The following is a 17,797-nucleotide window of genomic DNA, read 5'->3' as shown; positions in this document are numbered from 1 at the left end:
ATTTTTTTTGTCTCCTTTCTTCTACCACTTCTCATTCTCCTTTCTCTGGAAAAAGTACATTGTTTGAAACAGTAAAGGCTTTGTGTCATTGAAGTGGTACTTAATATACTGTATTATTTATTATGTCTATTCACAAACTGGAAAAAGGTTTATATGAATTTATTCCTTTTATCTACTTGTAATATATTCATGAAAATGCACTTTGTGGTAAGTTAACTCCCACGTTGGTGCTCCCTCCTGGAATAATACTAAACAGAGTACTTGGCTGATACATAGGGATAGAAAAGCAATACGGTAAAAAAAAATAAAAAGTAAGCACAAGAAGATACTAAATAAGCAATTTATACTCCTTTAAAAAAACTTGCATGAAAAGGCCAGTTGTTGAAAAAGTGTTTGATATAATTTGTTTGGATAGTTGTTGCCAATTAGATTATCCTGCTTTTGTCCATAGCAGCAAAATAGCAGCGTCATGATAATGCCTTTTTTTCTTGCTCATCCATTTTTCCTTCAAATATAAACTATGACCGACAAAAGATTATCTCACTTTTAGGTCCCCTTACTCTTCTAACAGAGATTCATCAGAGTAAGTTGCAGGTGTTTCTGACATCAGTAGTAAACCCCAATTTTTTTCTTCTTAGTTTTTACGACAAGAAGGCAGCAATTCATGAGTCACTGTGTGACAATATTGACACTCGCTCTGTCTTAGAAGAAATGCGTTCATTAGTCAGTCAGAGTAACTCCTATATTGCTGCGAAGAAGTCTTCCAGAGAAATGCCAAACAGACTCCTTTTAGAAAACATCAGTTCCTATCTCACTCAAATGCTAAAGGTATGTAACGTTAATAATGTTGCTATTGCACTGTGCATTTGTAACTGTTGTGTTTTCAAGTGTGTAGGGATCAGTTCAGTCTTTGTTTACAGGTCCCTAGAGATTTTACCCACTACACCCCAACCAAAACAACCCCAAACTACAGTGTGTGCTGCAGCAGGAACAATTTTGAGTTCTCTCTGTTACATTTTATTTTCAGCTAATGTTCCCTTGAATAGTGGAGAGCCCTCAACATATGCCAGGAAATTAGATAGTAGAAAAAATATGAAGTCAGAATGTCAAATCTGACAGCTTTAATGCTAAATCTGAAAGCCAATGCTTAGTATGCTGTAACAATTAAAAATCAAAACATCATCTTTTTAGATTTGTGAATTGTGGGTTAAATGAGAACTATTCAAAAGCTTGGTACATGTGATTTTGCTTACTTTTCACATGCCTGTGACTTGGTGGTTTTTTTCTTTTCTTTTTCCTTGACCAGATTTTTGGTGCCATAGAAAGTGATGATGCACTTGGTTTTCCTGTTGGAGGGAACAGTCAAAACATAAATGTAAGTGAAGGACAAAGTACACTATACAAAATTACTCTATGACCTTTGAAAGCTTATTAAAGTGATGACATTACTGATATGTACCTGAATTACATTATTTATGTTTTTAGCTTTTGAATCTGACATAATTTATTGGCTTAGGAAGCAGGATTTTTCTTTTAAGTGTTGAGGTTTTTTACAGGTTTGTTTGATTTAATGACAGACAAATTGTATAGCAACCAAAAAAATAATTATCTTCTGAATGATGAGTCTGTTTCAGAAACCACATGTGAATTACAGACAGCACATGCTACAGTCTAAAGACTCATTACAAGTATTTGTATGCTAAGTAGTTTCAAAAATATAATTATACTGATTAAACTTCCTTGTGGTACACCAAAACCAGCCTGGAGGCAGCTGGAGCTTTATCCACATTTCAATCTCTTTTTCTGATCTCATTTGTAGCCACAGTTTTTACGTGGCTTTTGAAGGCTGTTTTGCTTTTGTCACCCAGCTGTGAGCCAACCAGTTCTGCCATGATGCAGAACTTTTCTGGAAATACTTGAGGGATACCTCTTGAAAGTGCTGATGGGCTCTGTAATAACAGTAACCTTTTGTGATACAGGCAGGAGAAATAACTCCATGTGAAAGCTATCAACTTTGCTTGCTTTGTTCACACAAAAAATCTGTCATGGACACATCAGTGCTGTTTTCAAGTATTTTTCTGCATTTAAAGATGTGACCACGTGTTTCTGTTCCTCCTTAGAAGGAATAAATGAAACATTACTGGTGTAACAAAAAAGCTAAACTTTTTATTCATCAAAGGAAGAGGAAAGCTTGCTTGTGGTTGAAGAGCGTCAGTGAACACTCATCTGATAATTGCCCATGCAAATACTTACATTAGTGTGCCATGGAAATTTCCAATAATGGTATAATAAGGAAGATGCTCAGTATTCCCTACTAAGCTCATCAGTAGTGAATTTTAATTTAGCTTAGACATGTGGGTATTCTAAGGGAGACAAAAGTGTGCATTTTTTTTCTCTCTCTCCCCTACCCTCCAAAGTAATGAAATTTTTAATTTAAGCAGTCCCCTGGGTGCCTGGCTTCTCCTCTTGGGATTCCAGAGAAATGTTGGCAGACAGCACTGATCTGGAGTTGTTTTTTGTAACTCGTCACTGCTGTCCACTAATAGCTTGCTGTTGTTAATTACCACCCTTGAGAGTAGGACTCACAGGACTTTTTCTCTGAGATTTCATGACCAGCATTTACTTACACCTGAAATAATTCAACAGTAATCTTTCCCCGCTGTTTGTGGGAGAGGGAATTCTGTGAGGACTACAAACAACTGCACTGTATTGGAAATACATGCAATTAGCATAAGCTAACATCTGAGGAACATATCTGTGTCCTAATGAAAATAAGTGCTAACATGAGCTTCACCTGGTATTATGTTTGATAAACAGCTGGCCCTTTGTAAGAAAAGACAGAACATGAAGGAGCAAATTCATCTGAGTGCTATTTTTATCCCTCTACTGCATTATAGTTAGCTGGACTGTAACGTAGCCCTGTGGAAGTTGTGGATCTAGCTGAAAGGAGATGAAAAGGGAATGGGGAGAGGCTGAACTTCACAAGCTGATTTTATCTGCACAGAAGGAAAATTGACAGCTAATGCAAATTATTGTCTATCCTTTGACATTAATAGAACAAAGACAATTTTTATTGATACAGATCTGCCCTAAGGGTCAAATTCCATCCAACAGCACATAAATATGAAGTGGGTAAGGACATGTTTTATATCTAAATGATGATTAGCTAACTGTGGAAATAATGATCCTGCAGATTGAATCTACAGTGATGCCATACCTGCAAGTTCTTTCTGAGTTCAGAGAAGGAGTGCGACAAATTGCCAGAGAGAAGAAAGGTGAGAGTTCACTTTTTCCTGTACTGTTGCATATGAGACTTGGAGGTTGTAGGAATCAAACTGGTGGAAGAGGGTGGGGATGGGGGTGTGGGGCAGCTTATAGACCCTCTCTTTGCTTAGAGAATAGAAGTAAGGCATCTTTAAGTCCGAGCTTGTTTGAATATTTGCATCTCTGCTACCTGTCTCTTTAATTTGAGAGTCTTTTACAGGCTAACTTTCTTTTAATTTCCTGAAGAATCTAAAAGGGCTGGAATGACAAGGTCTAGCTGTTGTTTTTCTAGATTAAGGCACTCCCTGCTTTCTAGGTATGAAAGTACCCCTGATCTCTTCCTCAGGGAGCTTGCGTTCTATTAGAAGTGTAGATTGCTGCACAATGATACTGTCTGCGTTTAAATAGCCCAAGATGCTCATTATTATTTGTTAGCATAGTTGGAATTGTAGCTTCCCTGATGGTAATTGAGTGCTCTTTCTGAAGAATTCATATGGGAGTTTGCTAGAAGTTGTTTTGGGTGCTTTTTTTAATCCTTCTGAAAAGCTTTGATCATGCTGTGTGTGTTGGCAGCAGAACTATATAATGTTAAAAAGGTTGTTCCATTAAGCCCTCTTTGATTTTACTGGTTGATTTTTTCCTAATGGAGCTCTTATTATTTTCTACTATTCCCTGTGGAATTTTACATGTCTTCAATATGTATTTGATTCTTGTATTCTTAAAACTTCTACACTCAGATTTGTCCTTGAGGCAAAACAAGGCATTTTTATACATAAAACATATATATTTGGAACCCATATATTACACAGAAATATAAAATTACTTGTAGTGTCTGGCAACCTATTCAGCTGGCAAAGACTGTGAACTCTCATTTTGCTGTTGTTTGGAGTCCTTCTAAGGGCTAATAAGTTTACCTTAAAAGCACAAAACCGTAATTGTTAATGAGACTGCTCAGCTATTACTGTCAAACTCCTATAGGCCTAATTGATGCTGAGAAATAGGCTTATTAGTTCCAACAGTAAATATTTTCTATGGTTTGAATTAATTCAAGAAGTTTGTGTGTATATCCTCAGCCAAAAATGTGAGCTTTGGTCTTTCGGTATTTAATGTAAATGCTTATTTTATATAAGGCTTTTTTTGTCCCTTTCGTTCTGATGGTTGAGCTAAACAGATCTTTGCTTTTAACAATTGTAAGGTTTAAATATCACAGGGCTTCCTGTAGATCATTTTTAGAACATACTTGGCACTAGACTGCTTATGGGGACTTGAGTTTCGTACTTGGAAGGTATTGATTTTTTTGCCTGAAAATGGACAGTAAGAATACAGCTGGATCTAGTTTCTGTTTGGTTGGGGTACAGAGCACTCTGCAATTTGACCAGAGAGGTACCTTTCTGTTAAACTATTTGGATATATGGAAGCTGAGTGGTGGTTGGCAGGACCTGCATTGACATACTACAGACTTGTTTCCCTGTATCCATTAAATTCTTGCTTGCAAGTGTTAAATTACTGTAGAAGTTGTTCTGATTAGTGGCTGGGGATATTGCCTCTATGTGGCTGTGAGCAAAGGGAGTTTCCCCGTCATAGCCTGATGCTGGCAGGATTGTGTTAAATATTGATTAAAATAATCTGTATTGCTTGCAGTATTCTTAGAGGTTAAATAAAAAGTATGTGGCTCCTATAAAACCTCCAGAGTAATACAAATGTACCCATCCATATACATATACTTTGAAAATGTATCTATATGTACAAAACATTTCACAGAATAGCCATTTGTAAAACTATGGGTTTTAGTAAGAATCAATCAATGTACATACTCTACAAAAATGTTACAATATCCAAAATGGCTAACATTCAAAGATGCTAGTAAATTAAGTTCTCTATTTTTTAAGTTTATTAGTATTCAAACTGGAAACCTGCACTGATCATTTGCAGTTGAGTCTTAATTCCTGAACCTGTTTAGGAATGGTGGTAAACAGAAAAAGCAAAACACTGTGCTGGCTGCACAGGGGAAAAAAATGCAGAAAACCTCCATGAAATGCATCCATGGTTGGTTGGTCCAAGCATCTGTCTTGCCCATCCTGACATTTTGGTCAAGTACTTCAATACTTGACCAGCTAAAGGCCCTGTGTAGTTGTCTCTGCAGGGATGCACACTGGAGCAGATCTGTGATCTACTGCAGCTGCCAGTGCTGGGGAAGAATTCTTATTAGCATCAAATTGTTATTCAGATGCTCAAAAAAGAGCAAGTGTCTTCAGTTGTTGGTTCTTAACCTCAGGACATCTGCTTAAATTGATAAAGGTGTCCATGTCTGAACTCTGCCTGGGTCTTCATTTCCTACCATGGGCTCTGTTGCCATGTGGTATCTTGCTCTAAGCTGCTTCTAGGACACACCGGGAAACCTTCTGCCCTCGCTCATTGTAACATTGCCTGCTCCTGTCTTTTGCTGTGAGTCTTAACATCCAGCATTCTCACGGTGCTTTTTAAGCTTATCATCTTCTTCCCCATTGCAGTGTTCCCATTCACAACAGCTCAACATCTGTTTCACATCCAATACTCTTTGGCTTGATATTCACAGAAAACGTGAAGAGAGGTCTGGGAAAGAGTCACAGGCCCCAGGTGTGTCTAGCTGCTGGGTTGTTCATGGGCTCTGATGATAAGGCACTATCCCACTAGTTTCCTGGTCACTGTCCTTAGTGAATGCCTCCTGATGTCTTGAGGCAGCCCATAAACAACTCCCTCCTCAATCCCTAAACATCTTTGCTCTGATGGTACTGCTTGCAGAGAACAGGCACATTTTAGCCTTAAGAAGCACAGTGCTGGCTCCTTTGGATGACAAGATTGATCAGAGGATGTATCCTCTCCTAAATAATACATGTTTTGTTATACATTTCTCCTTGATGAATTTCTTCTTAAACTTTCAATTATTCATGATTTTAGATAAGTAAACATTTATAACTGTGCAGATGCTGTTGTATTGAATAAGCAGTAGGTATATCTGATACAGTCTTGATATAAGTGTAATTCCTTTGCCTAGGTTAGAGCCAACATCTTTCGTGTTAACAGCCAGTGAAGCAATCTTATCCCTTGTTTATCTTAATGGATTATTTAGAGTTGCATCAAACATCAATGTGGTTCACTGTGTGTAACTGCTCTGAATCAACAACAGACAAAAGAGGTTCTATAAGCTGCAATGGTTTCCTCTACAAAAAGAGAGAACACAGAATACTACCATGCGATGAAATAGGGTGTCTGTTGTTTTTTATGGTATTAGGATGGTTGGTGCTCTGTTCACTTCTCAGCTCTCTGAGGCTCTGAGAATTACAGAAGAGATGAAGGCTCAGCAATGGTAGTTGTATCTACCAGTATGTGCAGTGTTTAGCACACTGCCTGGATGGGAGTTTCTACTGCCAGAAATAATACCTTTGAAAGCCTGATTACTTCTTAGATTTAAGCAGGTGAGAGTTGCTGAAAGGAAGAACAACTGTTTCTTGTAAGCACTTAGTATCATCTAACCCAAGTATCTGTCTTGTCACACTTAGTAAGTGTTCCTCCTAAATACAAGACTGTGTATAAAAAATACCACAGAACTGAGTTCACACCAGCAACATACTAGGTATCCTTGATGCATTTAGTTCCTCTTAACTGTTCTGTTACTGCTCAGCTGATAAAATTTCTCATCCAGGAAAATATTTTGTGTGAAGTTTTATTTTCCTTTAAAGACCTGAAGGCATCTATTTCGGCTAAGTCTTGAGTTCTTAACCATTTGCTATCATAAGTTTCCAAGGAAAAAAAAAAATAGTAGTCATGATGATCACCATCCAGAAATCTAAGTCAAAATTCTCTGTTCTACTGCAACTAGCTTGCTTGAAATAAAATAGAGGATGTTTGGATTACAGTTGCTCTGACAAATGTATGTGTATCAAACAAAAAAAATCATAGTCCTTCAAAGGTTAGATGTAGCACAAGATATGTTAATTTTGGGTTTTTCTAAAATTAGGTTCTTAACCTTCTTATTGGAAATCCTACAGCACCCATTAGGATCTTCCTGAGTCAAATACCCTTTCATTATACCATGGCAGAACTGTTGCATCATTTCTGAATTGACATGGGGTTTCTTTCTGTTCCCCTTCAGGAACAATGAGGGTATCTTGAAGGAAATTTATGATTTTGAAATCCCTGCAAAGAAACATACTGCTTCTCTGTGTAGCTGAAATAATGCAGGACTTACTTAAAAGCTTTATCCCTTTAAAACGAAAGACCTTTCTCTGGCCTATGTGAGAGAGTGGCAATTTCTTAATTGCATTTAAATAGCTGTGTAGCAGGACAGAAGTAAACTTTCACCAAATCTTAATTCACTAAAAGTACTTTTCATACTGTTTAGTAACTGAAGTGCTGCAGTTGAGTGACGCTCTTCGGGATGACATCCTTCCTGAACTTGGAGTTCGATTTGAAGATCATGAAGGTACCCAGTCATGTCTTGCAGCTTTGTAGGTAGCTGTTTTTAATAATCCTACTGTTTTCCTAAGAAGTGTGAGAACAAACTATCAAGGCTAATCTGTAATAATGAAACAAACTCAAGGACTGCAAAACTATAGCATATCATATCATATATATGTACCATATGTAATGGTACATTATCATATGTATCAATGTATATTATAGAACTATATTTGAATATATCTATAGAATAAAAAAATACATTGGAATATTTTTTATCTTTTTGTATGGCACCTAAATTCTTAGTCACTTTTGAGTAGTACACAGTTGTATTTGCATTCAGCAGGCAAAAAGAAAACAGTTATCATAGGGTAAACACATTTATCTTTCCCTAATAAAAAAATTAATTAATCTGTGTTTTGCTTCTTTAGGACTTCCAACTGTGGTTAAATTAGTGGATAAGGACACATTATTGAAAGAAAGAGAAGAAAAGAAAAAGGTTATTATTTTAAGCATTCTACATTTTTTTGAATTTAAAGTAATGTGTAAGCTATGGATACTTTTATATTTCTTTGGTAATTCATAAGAAAAATCATAACAGACTAACAACAAGGAAAATAACATAAAAGAATTGATAGAAAAGTTTGAGTTTGTTAAGGGAAAAGAATTTTTTGAAACAGTAGCTTCTTGAAAACTTTGTATGGGACCCATGAAAACCTCTAAGATTTTTTGTTTGTTTGTTAAGATTTTTGTAGAATTAAGGGATGTTGAGTATTGCATACATGCTGTCTTATCTCTCTGGAAGAACAATTCCAATGAGAAGATGATTTGGACTTCTTCTGTCTGCATAAATGAAGTTGACATTTTTCATAGAACTAATCTGTATTTATCTGATATGTTAGGAAAAAATTAACTGGCTAAATCTTAATTTATGTAGTATAGATGAGTGAGATATTCGGGATGTGGGGGCAAGAATTCACACGTTGCTATATAAAGATTGTGAATTCTAATTCATGCGCACAAGATCTGTACAGAAACCCTCCTTTTGGCACTTCCTGGCATTAATATTTGACTTTGTAACATTTAAAAGTAGCACTTCCTGTGTCTGTCTTCAGTTTTACCAAATAATAAAATTCTGTCATGACTAGAAATGTTTGGAAGACTTTCCAGCATTTCTCCTTCCATGTTGATGTTTTTAAAAAAGGGAGAAGTAAAAAGTAGCTTTAGCCAATTCCAGATGTTTTCATCAAAACATGATTTAAAGGCAGTTTGTATACAGCTGCTGAGTGGGATCTGAAGCTAGAGTACTTTTTCCCTGGAAACAGCATTATGTTCAGTACTTGGAGAACCCTTGGAGAACTGATAGGTCTCTCCCAAACAAGTGCAAGATAAGATTTTTAGCAAGTTGGCTAAATTTGGATAGTTGTTTCCCTAGGAACACCAAGGGATACAACTGCTGCTTGAGAAACTGTAATGTCTTCACAGTCTGAGGCAAGAGCTTAAAATATCAGTGAAGTACAGTCTTTTTTTAAAGTCATTTGCAAAACATTTTCCCCCGTAAAATGATAGGACCATTTCTTTTGCAGGCTTTGTAGGTATTCTTTTATGTATCCCTTTTGCATGCAAAATGCATTCTGAACAGTTAAAACTGGTTTAGCTGTGAATAAAAGCAAATGGAATCAAAGTCATACAGTGAGAAGTATCAGACAATCCTAATTATAAGGCATGGTGGTTTTGCTGCAGGTCGTGCTGCCAGTTCTGTCTGTAATTAGATATCCAGGGGAGCTAGCTGGCTCAGGGTTGTAGAAAACAACCAGATGAAACAATGTGTTACCTTTTACTCATTAAGACTGCCTCTTATAGATAGAAGAAGAGAAAAAAAGGAAGAAAGAAGAAGCAGCCAGGAAAAAACAACAGCAGGAAGTAAGTGTTCAGATCCTTTTAACCTTATTTTGAAGAAGAGTGTAGGCAGCAATAGTCACGTGCAGGAAAGAACACATCAGAACACAGGCTCTCTGCCTGGCCTTTACTGGGCCTCCGTTTGTTTCTTTGTCTGTACAATTTCCTGCTCAGAATGACTTTGGCTTGCTGTCCAGATTTGAATTTCCAGCTTCTGTTATAGAGAAACTGTCTTTGAGAACAGAACTAAAGGCTTCAAAATCTTCTTAGAAAAACCTGTAGCACTTAACTTCAGTCTATAAACAGTATTACTTCCTTAATTGTTAGAGTCTTACATGCCTGGTACTGTTAGAGATGATTTTGCTTGTGTCATTTATTATTTTCTTTGCTTTTCAGTATCATAGGTATGTGTAAAAGGGTTTCTTATTCTTTTTTTTCTTTTTCTCTTTAAGAAGTCCCCTGTTCCCTGTGACCGAACAGTGAAATGTTTTGTGTCTACAGTTGGAATTGAGATAGCTCAAAGGTTTTAGGCTTTGTATGGGGAGTAGACAGACAGAGGAGATGAACTTACGAGAAGAAAATATTGTTTTCCGTGCTGATGACTCTAACAGTACAGGAAATACTTTCCTGTGTTAAAAGAGGAAGAAAACTTTTCAAGACCACCACATACAGAGAGAAAACCAGATAAATAGCATTTATCATTCTCAAATTCCAAGTACCTTTTTTGTTCTTTCAAAAAGGTGATTCTCTTGCATTGAGTAGAAGTTACTCGGAAAGGATTCTGACGTGGGCTTGTTTAGAGATAAATGAAATTTCAGTTCATTTTCGGTGCAATTACTGCATCTGATCCTGCTGTGACCTCTGAAGAAACCTTTGTTTGTCAGCAGGAAACTGTTGATAAAGGTGGTTCCCTTTGCAGTGAGTTAATTGCCGAATATTCTTTACTCATAGCAACTATGCTTTGTGTTGACTAAGGAACAAAATTAGCAAGAATCAGATAGATGTAGTTTTTGAAATATATAAGCAAGTCATTTTGAGTTTCTCCAATACATCTATTTTATTAAGTGGTTCTCTATGGATTTAAAACACATTTTTACCGTGGACAAGCACAGCTAAGACACACTGAGTTGTTCCTCACTAAAAGTTTCTTTTGACATAATAAACAATTGTGAATTAAATGCTCTTTGATTTGCAAATTATAATCTACTTTTCCTTTTGCATATGTGACATGTTTTAAGTAATTTCCTATGATGTTAATGCATGTTTTGTATTACAGGCAGCAAAACTGGAAAAAATGAAGATTCCACCACATGAAATGTTTAAATCGGAACTTGACAAATATTCCATGTTTGATGAAAATGTAAGAGTGGTTTTCCTTCTCCAGTTGTACATACTTAATGATATATGTTTATAGTGATCTTGTTCCAAAACCTCCAAGGCAGTGCCATTAACGTAGTGAAAAGAGGGAAGGAGAGAAAGAAAAGGCGATATATTAATTTTTTTGTGCACTGGGGAGTGAGGTCTCTTAACTGTTAGCCATCATTTCAAGAGTATTCTCATCGTATGTTTCCTTTGGCTCCTCTCATTGCAAAGCAAAATATATATTGTGGGTAGGAACATGTACAGTGTTCACAGATTTATTACCCTGGTGCAAGGCAAGGTATTCACTCATAAGTACAAACTCCCCAACTCTGCCAGAACTGATGATTTTTTGAGAGGTCCTGTGCTTCCTGTTTGATTCTGCCCACTGTTTTGGTCTCTCTGAAGGGGCTGTATGGATAACTTTGCCCTTGATTGCTCCCCTTGGGGATAAAAGGAGTTTCTGGGAAAACATAAAGCACTGTTCCTTCAGGACTTGATCCTGCTTCTGTCAGTCCCCTTCACCTGCACAAATTCAGGCCCAGGGGGCAACTCAGAGTGGAGAGTGTAAATACTGGAAAATACCTCTACAAGCCAAGGAGAGTGTCCATAAAACCTCTGATCATACTTTCTCCATCAAGAACATAAATCTCTTACTGCTTTTCCTTTAAGCCTTGAATTCCATATGCTAGGATGATAAGAAGATTATTTTAACCATCTGTTCAGGAATTAGTCATTATTCTCTTAAAACCAGAAGCTGGTGGTCTAAGCTTCCCTTAGTACAGGACAGAAAATAAATACACCCTTATGCCCCTTCATTAACTAGGAAGGGAACATACAGAAATAGTCAAAGTTAGTTGTCAGACTTCTAGGTGACTAAAATTAACCAAGATACATGCCACCCTGACAGCCTGTCATTATGACATTATCTCCCTATCTTATTAAAACATGATTCCATAAGGAGCAAAAGCAGTCCAAAAATTTGTCTTAAATATTCTTCTTCTTTTTTTTTTTTTAATATTTCAGGGATTTCCCACCCATGACACTGAAGGCAAAGAACTTAGCAAAGGACAAATTAAGAAGTTAAAGAAACTTTATGAAACTCAAGAAAAGCTACACAAGGAGTATCTACAAATGGTTCAGAATGGAAGTGCAAATTGAAAACAACAGGACTTTTTTTAAGAAGGCGAGTGCTGGGTTCCCATTGAAGAAGGGAGCATATACTGATGCTCAAATTTCTGTTTACACTTTCTATTATGTGCAAAGTAAAATTCCTGTTTACGTGGATTAATAATGTCATCTGGAAAGGCAATAAAAATCCATCATTAAAAAAAGCCAACCTGTAAGAAGTTTCTTCACAACAGTAGCAGGCTGAATGGTTGCCAGGTCTATTTGGGAAGGTGCTGCTCAGTCAGCAAATCCACATAAGGATTCTTGTTCATTATGGCTGTCCAGGCTTTGGTTAATTTGTCCTGCATACTGATCTCTATCTAAGACCCACTGTAGTTTGCATTCTGGAATATGTCACAGTCAGCAAAATTTACTGCTACATGGAAGCTGAGCAATTTGTCCTGCAGCAAGAGAACAGTATTTTCCAGATGACTTTAGTATCTTTACATAAGCAGGAAAAGTGGGTAGTCCCACTATGATACTTATTTTAGCTGCTGTTATTAAAAACTTTCATAAGTATACCCAGAACACTTTGCATAGTGGAAGCTAACAGTCCCTTTGTTGAAAAAGGGATCATCATCTGTGTTCAACCTGCAGTTGGAATCAAGTGGGTAACTACAAGGCAAATGCACCTGCATTGAACAAACAGGTGGGACAGACATGAAGGGCTATTGGCAGACGGTGGTGTGTTCTTGGAGCTATCCCTCCAAGGAAACAGGAGTGCTGCCAAAGTACCTGATTACCCAGAGGACTCAGTACCTAATTACCAGTTCCCAACTGTGGGGAATTACCAGAGGGTTTCCAACTGAGATACAGTTTGTGGATTGGTTTGCAAGTAGGGAATACAGCTATACATTGCTCTGTATTCAAGACTGATGTTTTTAACATGACAATTTAACCCTGAGTTAATAACATTTCTGATGTAGTATGGTCACACTATATCTGCAAGGAGAGTTCTCTGTTGCCTAATAATGCATTTCACTGGCAGTAGCTACTAAATGAACCAAAGTTCATGAAATCCTAAAAAATATCTTGCCTACTTCGTAACTGCATGTAACAGCCAAATGTCTGATTTGCAGAACTATATTCATTGAGTAGTCTCAAGGTGACTTGCAGAAAATCATACTGTGACACTTCTGTTCTCTCAGCCCTAAGGTTCATGCTACAATCATTAGGCTATGTTACTTTTCTTCATTAAGAGTTAAAACAACTTTGCTTTTCCTTTATATTTTTATATTTATATTCCTCCTTCTGAGGAATGAACATATTCGGAGTAACAGAAAGGTCTAGTAGGGGTTTTTTTTCTAATTTGTCTGTATTTGCCTTTGAAAACATACATAATGTTAAGGTCAGTAAAGCACATGCATCTTGTGTACAGAAAATAAAATCTGTTGTAAAGTACAAGTTGTATGTGAACTTTGTATAGTGGGGAGAATATAGAGTTTATCTTTATTCCACAACCATCTTTTTGAAATGTGGTTTAGAGAGCCTTTCTTTTATCTTACTATTACTAGCTGAATTCATTTTGCATTCAATATTTGATTATTCTGATAATTTCTAATCATTTGTATAAATGCATGTTTAAACTGCACAATGGTACTTCAAACAGCCAGCCATAGCCATGAGGGCAACTCCTCTGTCCTTTATTCTGGGAACAGAAGAGGATCAGTTGCATTTTTACACTATTCTAGATTCTAACTCCCTTTAACAGTACCTGCTCATTATTTTCTTCCCCTGCATGCTCCCCCATGATGCATGTGCACTCAGGGTATCCATGAGGGGATGGGACATGCCTATGCTGCTTCTGAAGTTGCTACTTAATGTCAGTAATTTTCTTACAGAAATTCTGTCTTGGTGATTTGAGTTAGCACTTACTGAAAGAGAGTTAGTATATAACTGTGGAGAAGATGCTGGTAATCCATAGCTATCCTGGACTGTAGTTTATGACAGTTATCTCCATGATAACATCCTGGCTTTTGCCCCCACACACTGGTTTTTCTCTTCCTGTTGTGTTTTCAGTAGAACCTAAACCAATTCCATAATTAATCTACTATATCAGTGTAAAAGAATTTTTTTTTAAATGCCCTTTTCCCTTCCCAAATGCTTCATTGTGTTTCTGGGACAACTACTTGCATGGATCTTGGGAGCATTTCAGACTGAAATTTTCCAAAGGTTATTTTCCGGTCTTTCTGTATGCTTCCCACATGCACACACAGCTTCCTCTCTCCCTCAGTAATTTTTTTAAATTCAGTATGCGTAAAGTCCTGGTGAAGGAAAACTCAGTAGCAAACAAAGGATGCTGCAGCCAGACTTGGATGCACGCTGCTTGAGATGACTTTTTCAGTGTGGGTGTGCCAATTGATCTGTGGGATTACTGAATTGCACAGACAATACCTATTCCCTGGCAATCCATCAAGGTGGCACTTAAGTGAATTCCCCTGCACTTGCTTAGTGAGAGCGACCTGGCAAGCAGAAAAAGGGAATGCAACAGCAATGGTCTGCAGTATCTTAGTCATCTGTCTCACTCAGCAAGGAAAAGAGAGAGGACAGACTCCATAGTATTTTAATTTTTTCTGTTTTGTCTTGGTTTTTGGTTGGTTTGTTGGTTTTTTTTTGATTGACATGTATGCATACACATGCGCAGGGAAGCCAGTCTGAAATGTGATTTTCTAAACATTATGAAAACAAAAGTCCCCGTAGCAAAATCTTGGAATTTTAAAATATTTTAATTTTCTGGAGCAGAGACTTCATACTGCTCATACAACATGAAGCTTTTCATTTCCCACCTATCAAAGAATTTATTCAGATGGCAAGGGAAGATAAAAGAGTGGTGTTTCTGTTTTTCATTGCACCCTTGGCTGAAGGCCAAACTTGGCAGTGGCAAATTTTGTTTCTGTCTTTTGCTCAGAGTGTGCCTTTCAGCCCTTCTAATGCGAATATTCACATTAACTCAAATGTGTACTGCTCCACTAAAGAGAACAAATTCCTCCCATCACTCAGCTTGCTCAGATACTGGTAGAAAAATCTGAATTGTTCATTCTGAACTTGTTGCCACTGATCTTTTCAAAGACTTTCAACTAATGAGTGCCTGATTACATTCATGGTACTCTTTTTGACCTCTTTATCCTAACATTTTTGTTTTGTCTCTGCTGCTGCACAAAGCCACTGATACAATTTTAAGCCTGCAAAAAAGCAATTTGTAGCCACATACAGTACATAGCTTAAAATGTACAAAAAGAAGTTGAAGGTAAGTTTAAACATTTTCAGGTGTTAGTAGTTGTTGGACCAACTTTAGCTCCCTCTTTAATTACACAACTTCTCCCACACAAATATGGGAAGGAGTTTTACTCCTCTCTGTGATTTCACAGGGCAATTTCTACATGTATCACATGCATAGTATTTAACGTGTCTCTTGAGACAGAACGGATTAATTAAGAAGCACATTAGCTATTTGGTACCAAGACTCTGCTTAGCAATGATCAAATTTCTTCCTCCTCCTGCAGAAAAAGTCATTGACAGACTAAGTCTTATCTCTCAAATTAGGCTGTGAATGTCTGGCATCTCATTCAGTGAGAGCAGTTTCCATTAATACCCACCCAAGGGCAGAAGACACCAACATTTTAATGCCAGATACAGATCTCAGTCTAAGCTTTCTCTCCAGTGTCAAGTGCATCTGTTTGGCAGCTCCACCACAATCCCTTCCCTTGGTTTTGGTTCTCCAAGCTCTTGCATGGGAGGCTGGGTGTTTAAATTGAGCCAGGGTGATTCAGCAAATATCCTTTTGCAGCTCTCTGCAGGGCAGCAGCACCTGACAGCAAGATGACTCCACAGATTGTGCTTTATCCACAGCCCTAAAGTCTACCACCGTACTATGTGCTACGAGAGGTTAGACAGCAGTCAGCAAAAATCCCTTATTGTTCATGGGAAGTTGAGGCCTTTGGAGAGGGGCACTAAAAATCCAGGGGTGTAAGGTAATTGAAATGTGTGTTTGATATACAGGTGCAGAAAGGTGCAGCTGGATCACATAGTCAGGCAAAATCTCACATCTTTGTAGGAGACAAAGTTTGGAGTTTGTACTCAACGTCTGAGTGAAAAGGGGAAATGGCTTTTAACAAAATGGAGGTAGACACAAAAATCTTAAAAGACAACTTGATAGCTATTAACCATCGACAAGCATAAAAGTGTGGAGTAGGAATGTCTTCAGATAAATCCTCCTTTCAGAGTTCTTCCTTTGGAACACTGAGAATCAAGAGTAGCCACTTACATGAATAAAGTTGTCGCAAAATGAAGAATTAATGGATATATGAGAAAGGTATTAACCTGCTGATGTTAGAAAAAGGACTGGTTTGGAGAAACAGGGAAAGGGAGCTGGAAGCAAAGGAAAGAAGGCGTAAAAGAACCTTCCAATGAACATGTTCTCTGGCCCACCAAATCTGCTTGTTTATGCAACTGGCTACAGCATGCCTGCAGGTCTTTAGCTGTTTGAATGCAATTCAAAATTGTCTCATTTTTAATTACAGTATTTGACATCTATTTAGTCAAAGATTCCTTAGTTATTTCTGTAACTTAAATTCCTACCATAACCAAATTAATCCAATGGCAATATATTGGCTAGTTGCTAATTAATAAAACACTGGTCTCATTGCTTCCAATTTTTAATTTTGTCCGTGAAAGGACTGTGATGATAAACACTAGTCATTAATTACTGAAATCCAAGCAGCAGACCTGGAGAAAGCATTTTATTAGAAGGAGGGAATCCCCTGACAGGAGAAAAGGTTAGAGGGTTTTCCTATTGAGTGAAAGATGACTGAAACTTTCTGGGGCTCCCAGTGCTTGAAGTTGCACTGTTCCTAACACCAGTGCTGCACAGCATCTGCTGCCCGCAGACGCCCATGCACATGGAGCCTGGGCTGGCCAGGAGGGTTTTGTTGGCTTTCTTTAGCAGGAATTATGTTGGAGCAGAAGGTGGGCACTGCTGGGTCCGTCTTTGCTGCTGGAGGAGCCATAAAGCAGCAACACGTTTCACAAGCCGGGCACCGGGCACCTCAGAAACTGCACTTCGCAGCACGGATCATCTGAATGACAAATTGGAATCACCGAGACATGGTGGGAGAGCTCACGTGACGGGAATATTTGCAGGGATGGGCACGTACTCTTTAGAACAGGTCAGAGAGGCAAGGCGGTGGAGTTGCTCTTTATGTGAGAGAGCAGTGAGAGTGTATCGAGCTCTACCCAGGGGCAGAGGCACGAGATGAGGGTTTATGGATGAGAATTAAGGGCTCATACGGTGACTCTGTTGTGGGTGTTCGCTGTCGGCCCCCTCGATCATCAGGAGGAGGAAATTGATCAGGCTTTCTATGGGCAGCTGGAAATAACCTCGCGGTCACAGGCTCTGGTTCTCCTGGGGGAACTTCAACCACCCTGATTTTTGTTGGAGGGACCGCACGGGCCGGCACACACAGTCCGGGAAGTTCCTGCAGATTATCGAGGATAGCTTTCTGCTGGATGCGCCGCAGGACCCGGCGAGCGCAGGGGTGCTGCTGTCACTTTAAGGGCGCGGGCGCGCGCCATCCCCCCCGCGCGCTGCCCCGCCCCGCATCACGCGCTCGCCCCGCGCGCCGCCAAGGCCGCGCGCCCTCCCTCCCCACCGCGCGCTCCGATTGGCCGA

At 38.4% G+C, this 17,797-nt stretch overlaps 1 protein-coding gene across 3 annotated transcripts in view; it reads left to right on the top strand.

The window, feature by feature from the left end:
* CARS (cysteinyl-tRNA synthetase) overlaps positions 1-12,293 on the top strand; it is a 32,368-nt gene extending 20,075 nt beyond the window's left edge. For 2 of the 3 annotated variants that reach the window (XM_017812472.1, XM_017812462.1), the window contains 8 exons: positions 639-828; positions 1,307-1,375; positions 3,194-3,275; positions 7,646-7,726; positions 8,133-8,200; positions 9,565-9,624; positions 10,877-10,960; positions 11,986-12,291. In XM_017812472.1, the coding sequence (XP_017667961.1) occupies positions 639-828; positions 1,307-1,375; positions 3,194-3,275; positions 7,646-7,726; positions 8,133-8,200; positions 9,565-9,624; positions 10,877-10,960; positions 11,986-12,120 (769 nt within the window). In that variant the 3' untranslated portion in view covers positions 12,121-12,291. Of the gene's footprint in view, positions 1-638; positions 829-1,306; positions 1,376-3,193; positions 3,276-7,645; positions 7,727-8,132; positions 8,201-9,564; positions 9,625-10,876; positions 10,961-11,985 lie in introns of all 3 variants that reach the window. The other variant, XM_017812452.1, reaches the window with a different exon arrangement.
* Positions 12,294-17,797: the final 5,504 nt, after the last annotated feature.

The sequence above is a fragment of the Lepidothrix coronata genome, unplaced genomic scaffold, assembly GCF_001604755.1.
Source record: "Lepidothrix coronata isolate B3197 unplaced genomic scaffold, Lepidothrix_coronata-1.0 Scaffold1, whole genome shotgun sequence".
Classification (NCBI taxonomy): domain Eukaryota; kingdom Metazoa; phylum Chordata; class Aves; order Passeriformes; family Pipridae; genus Lepidothrix; species Lepidothrix coronata.
The sequence above is the reverse complement of the archived record's forward strand: the minus strand, read 5'-3'. Positions and strand labels throughout refer to the sequence as shown.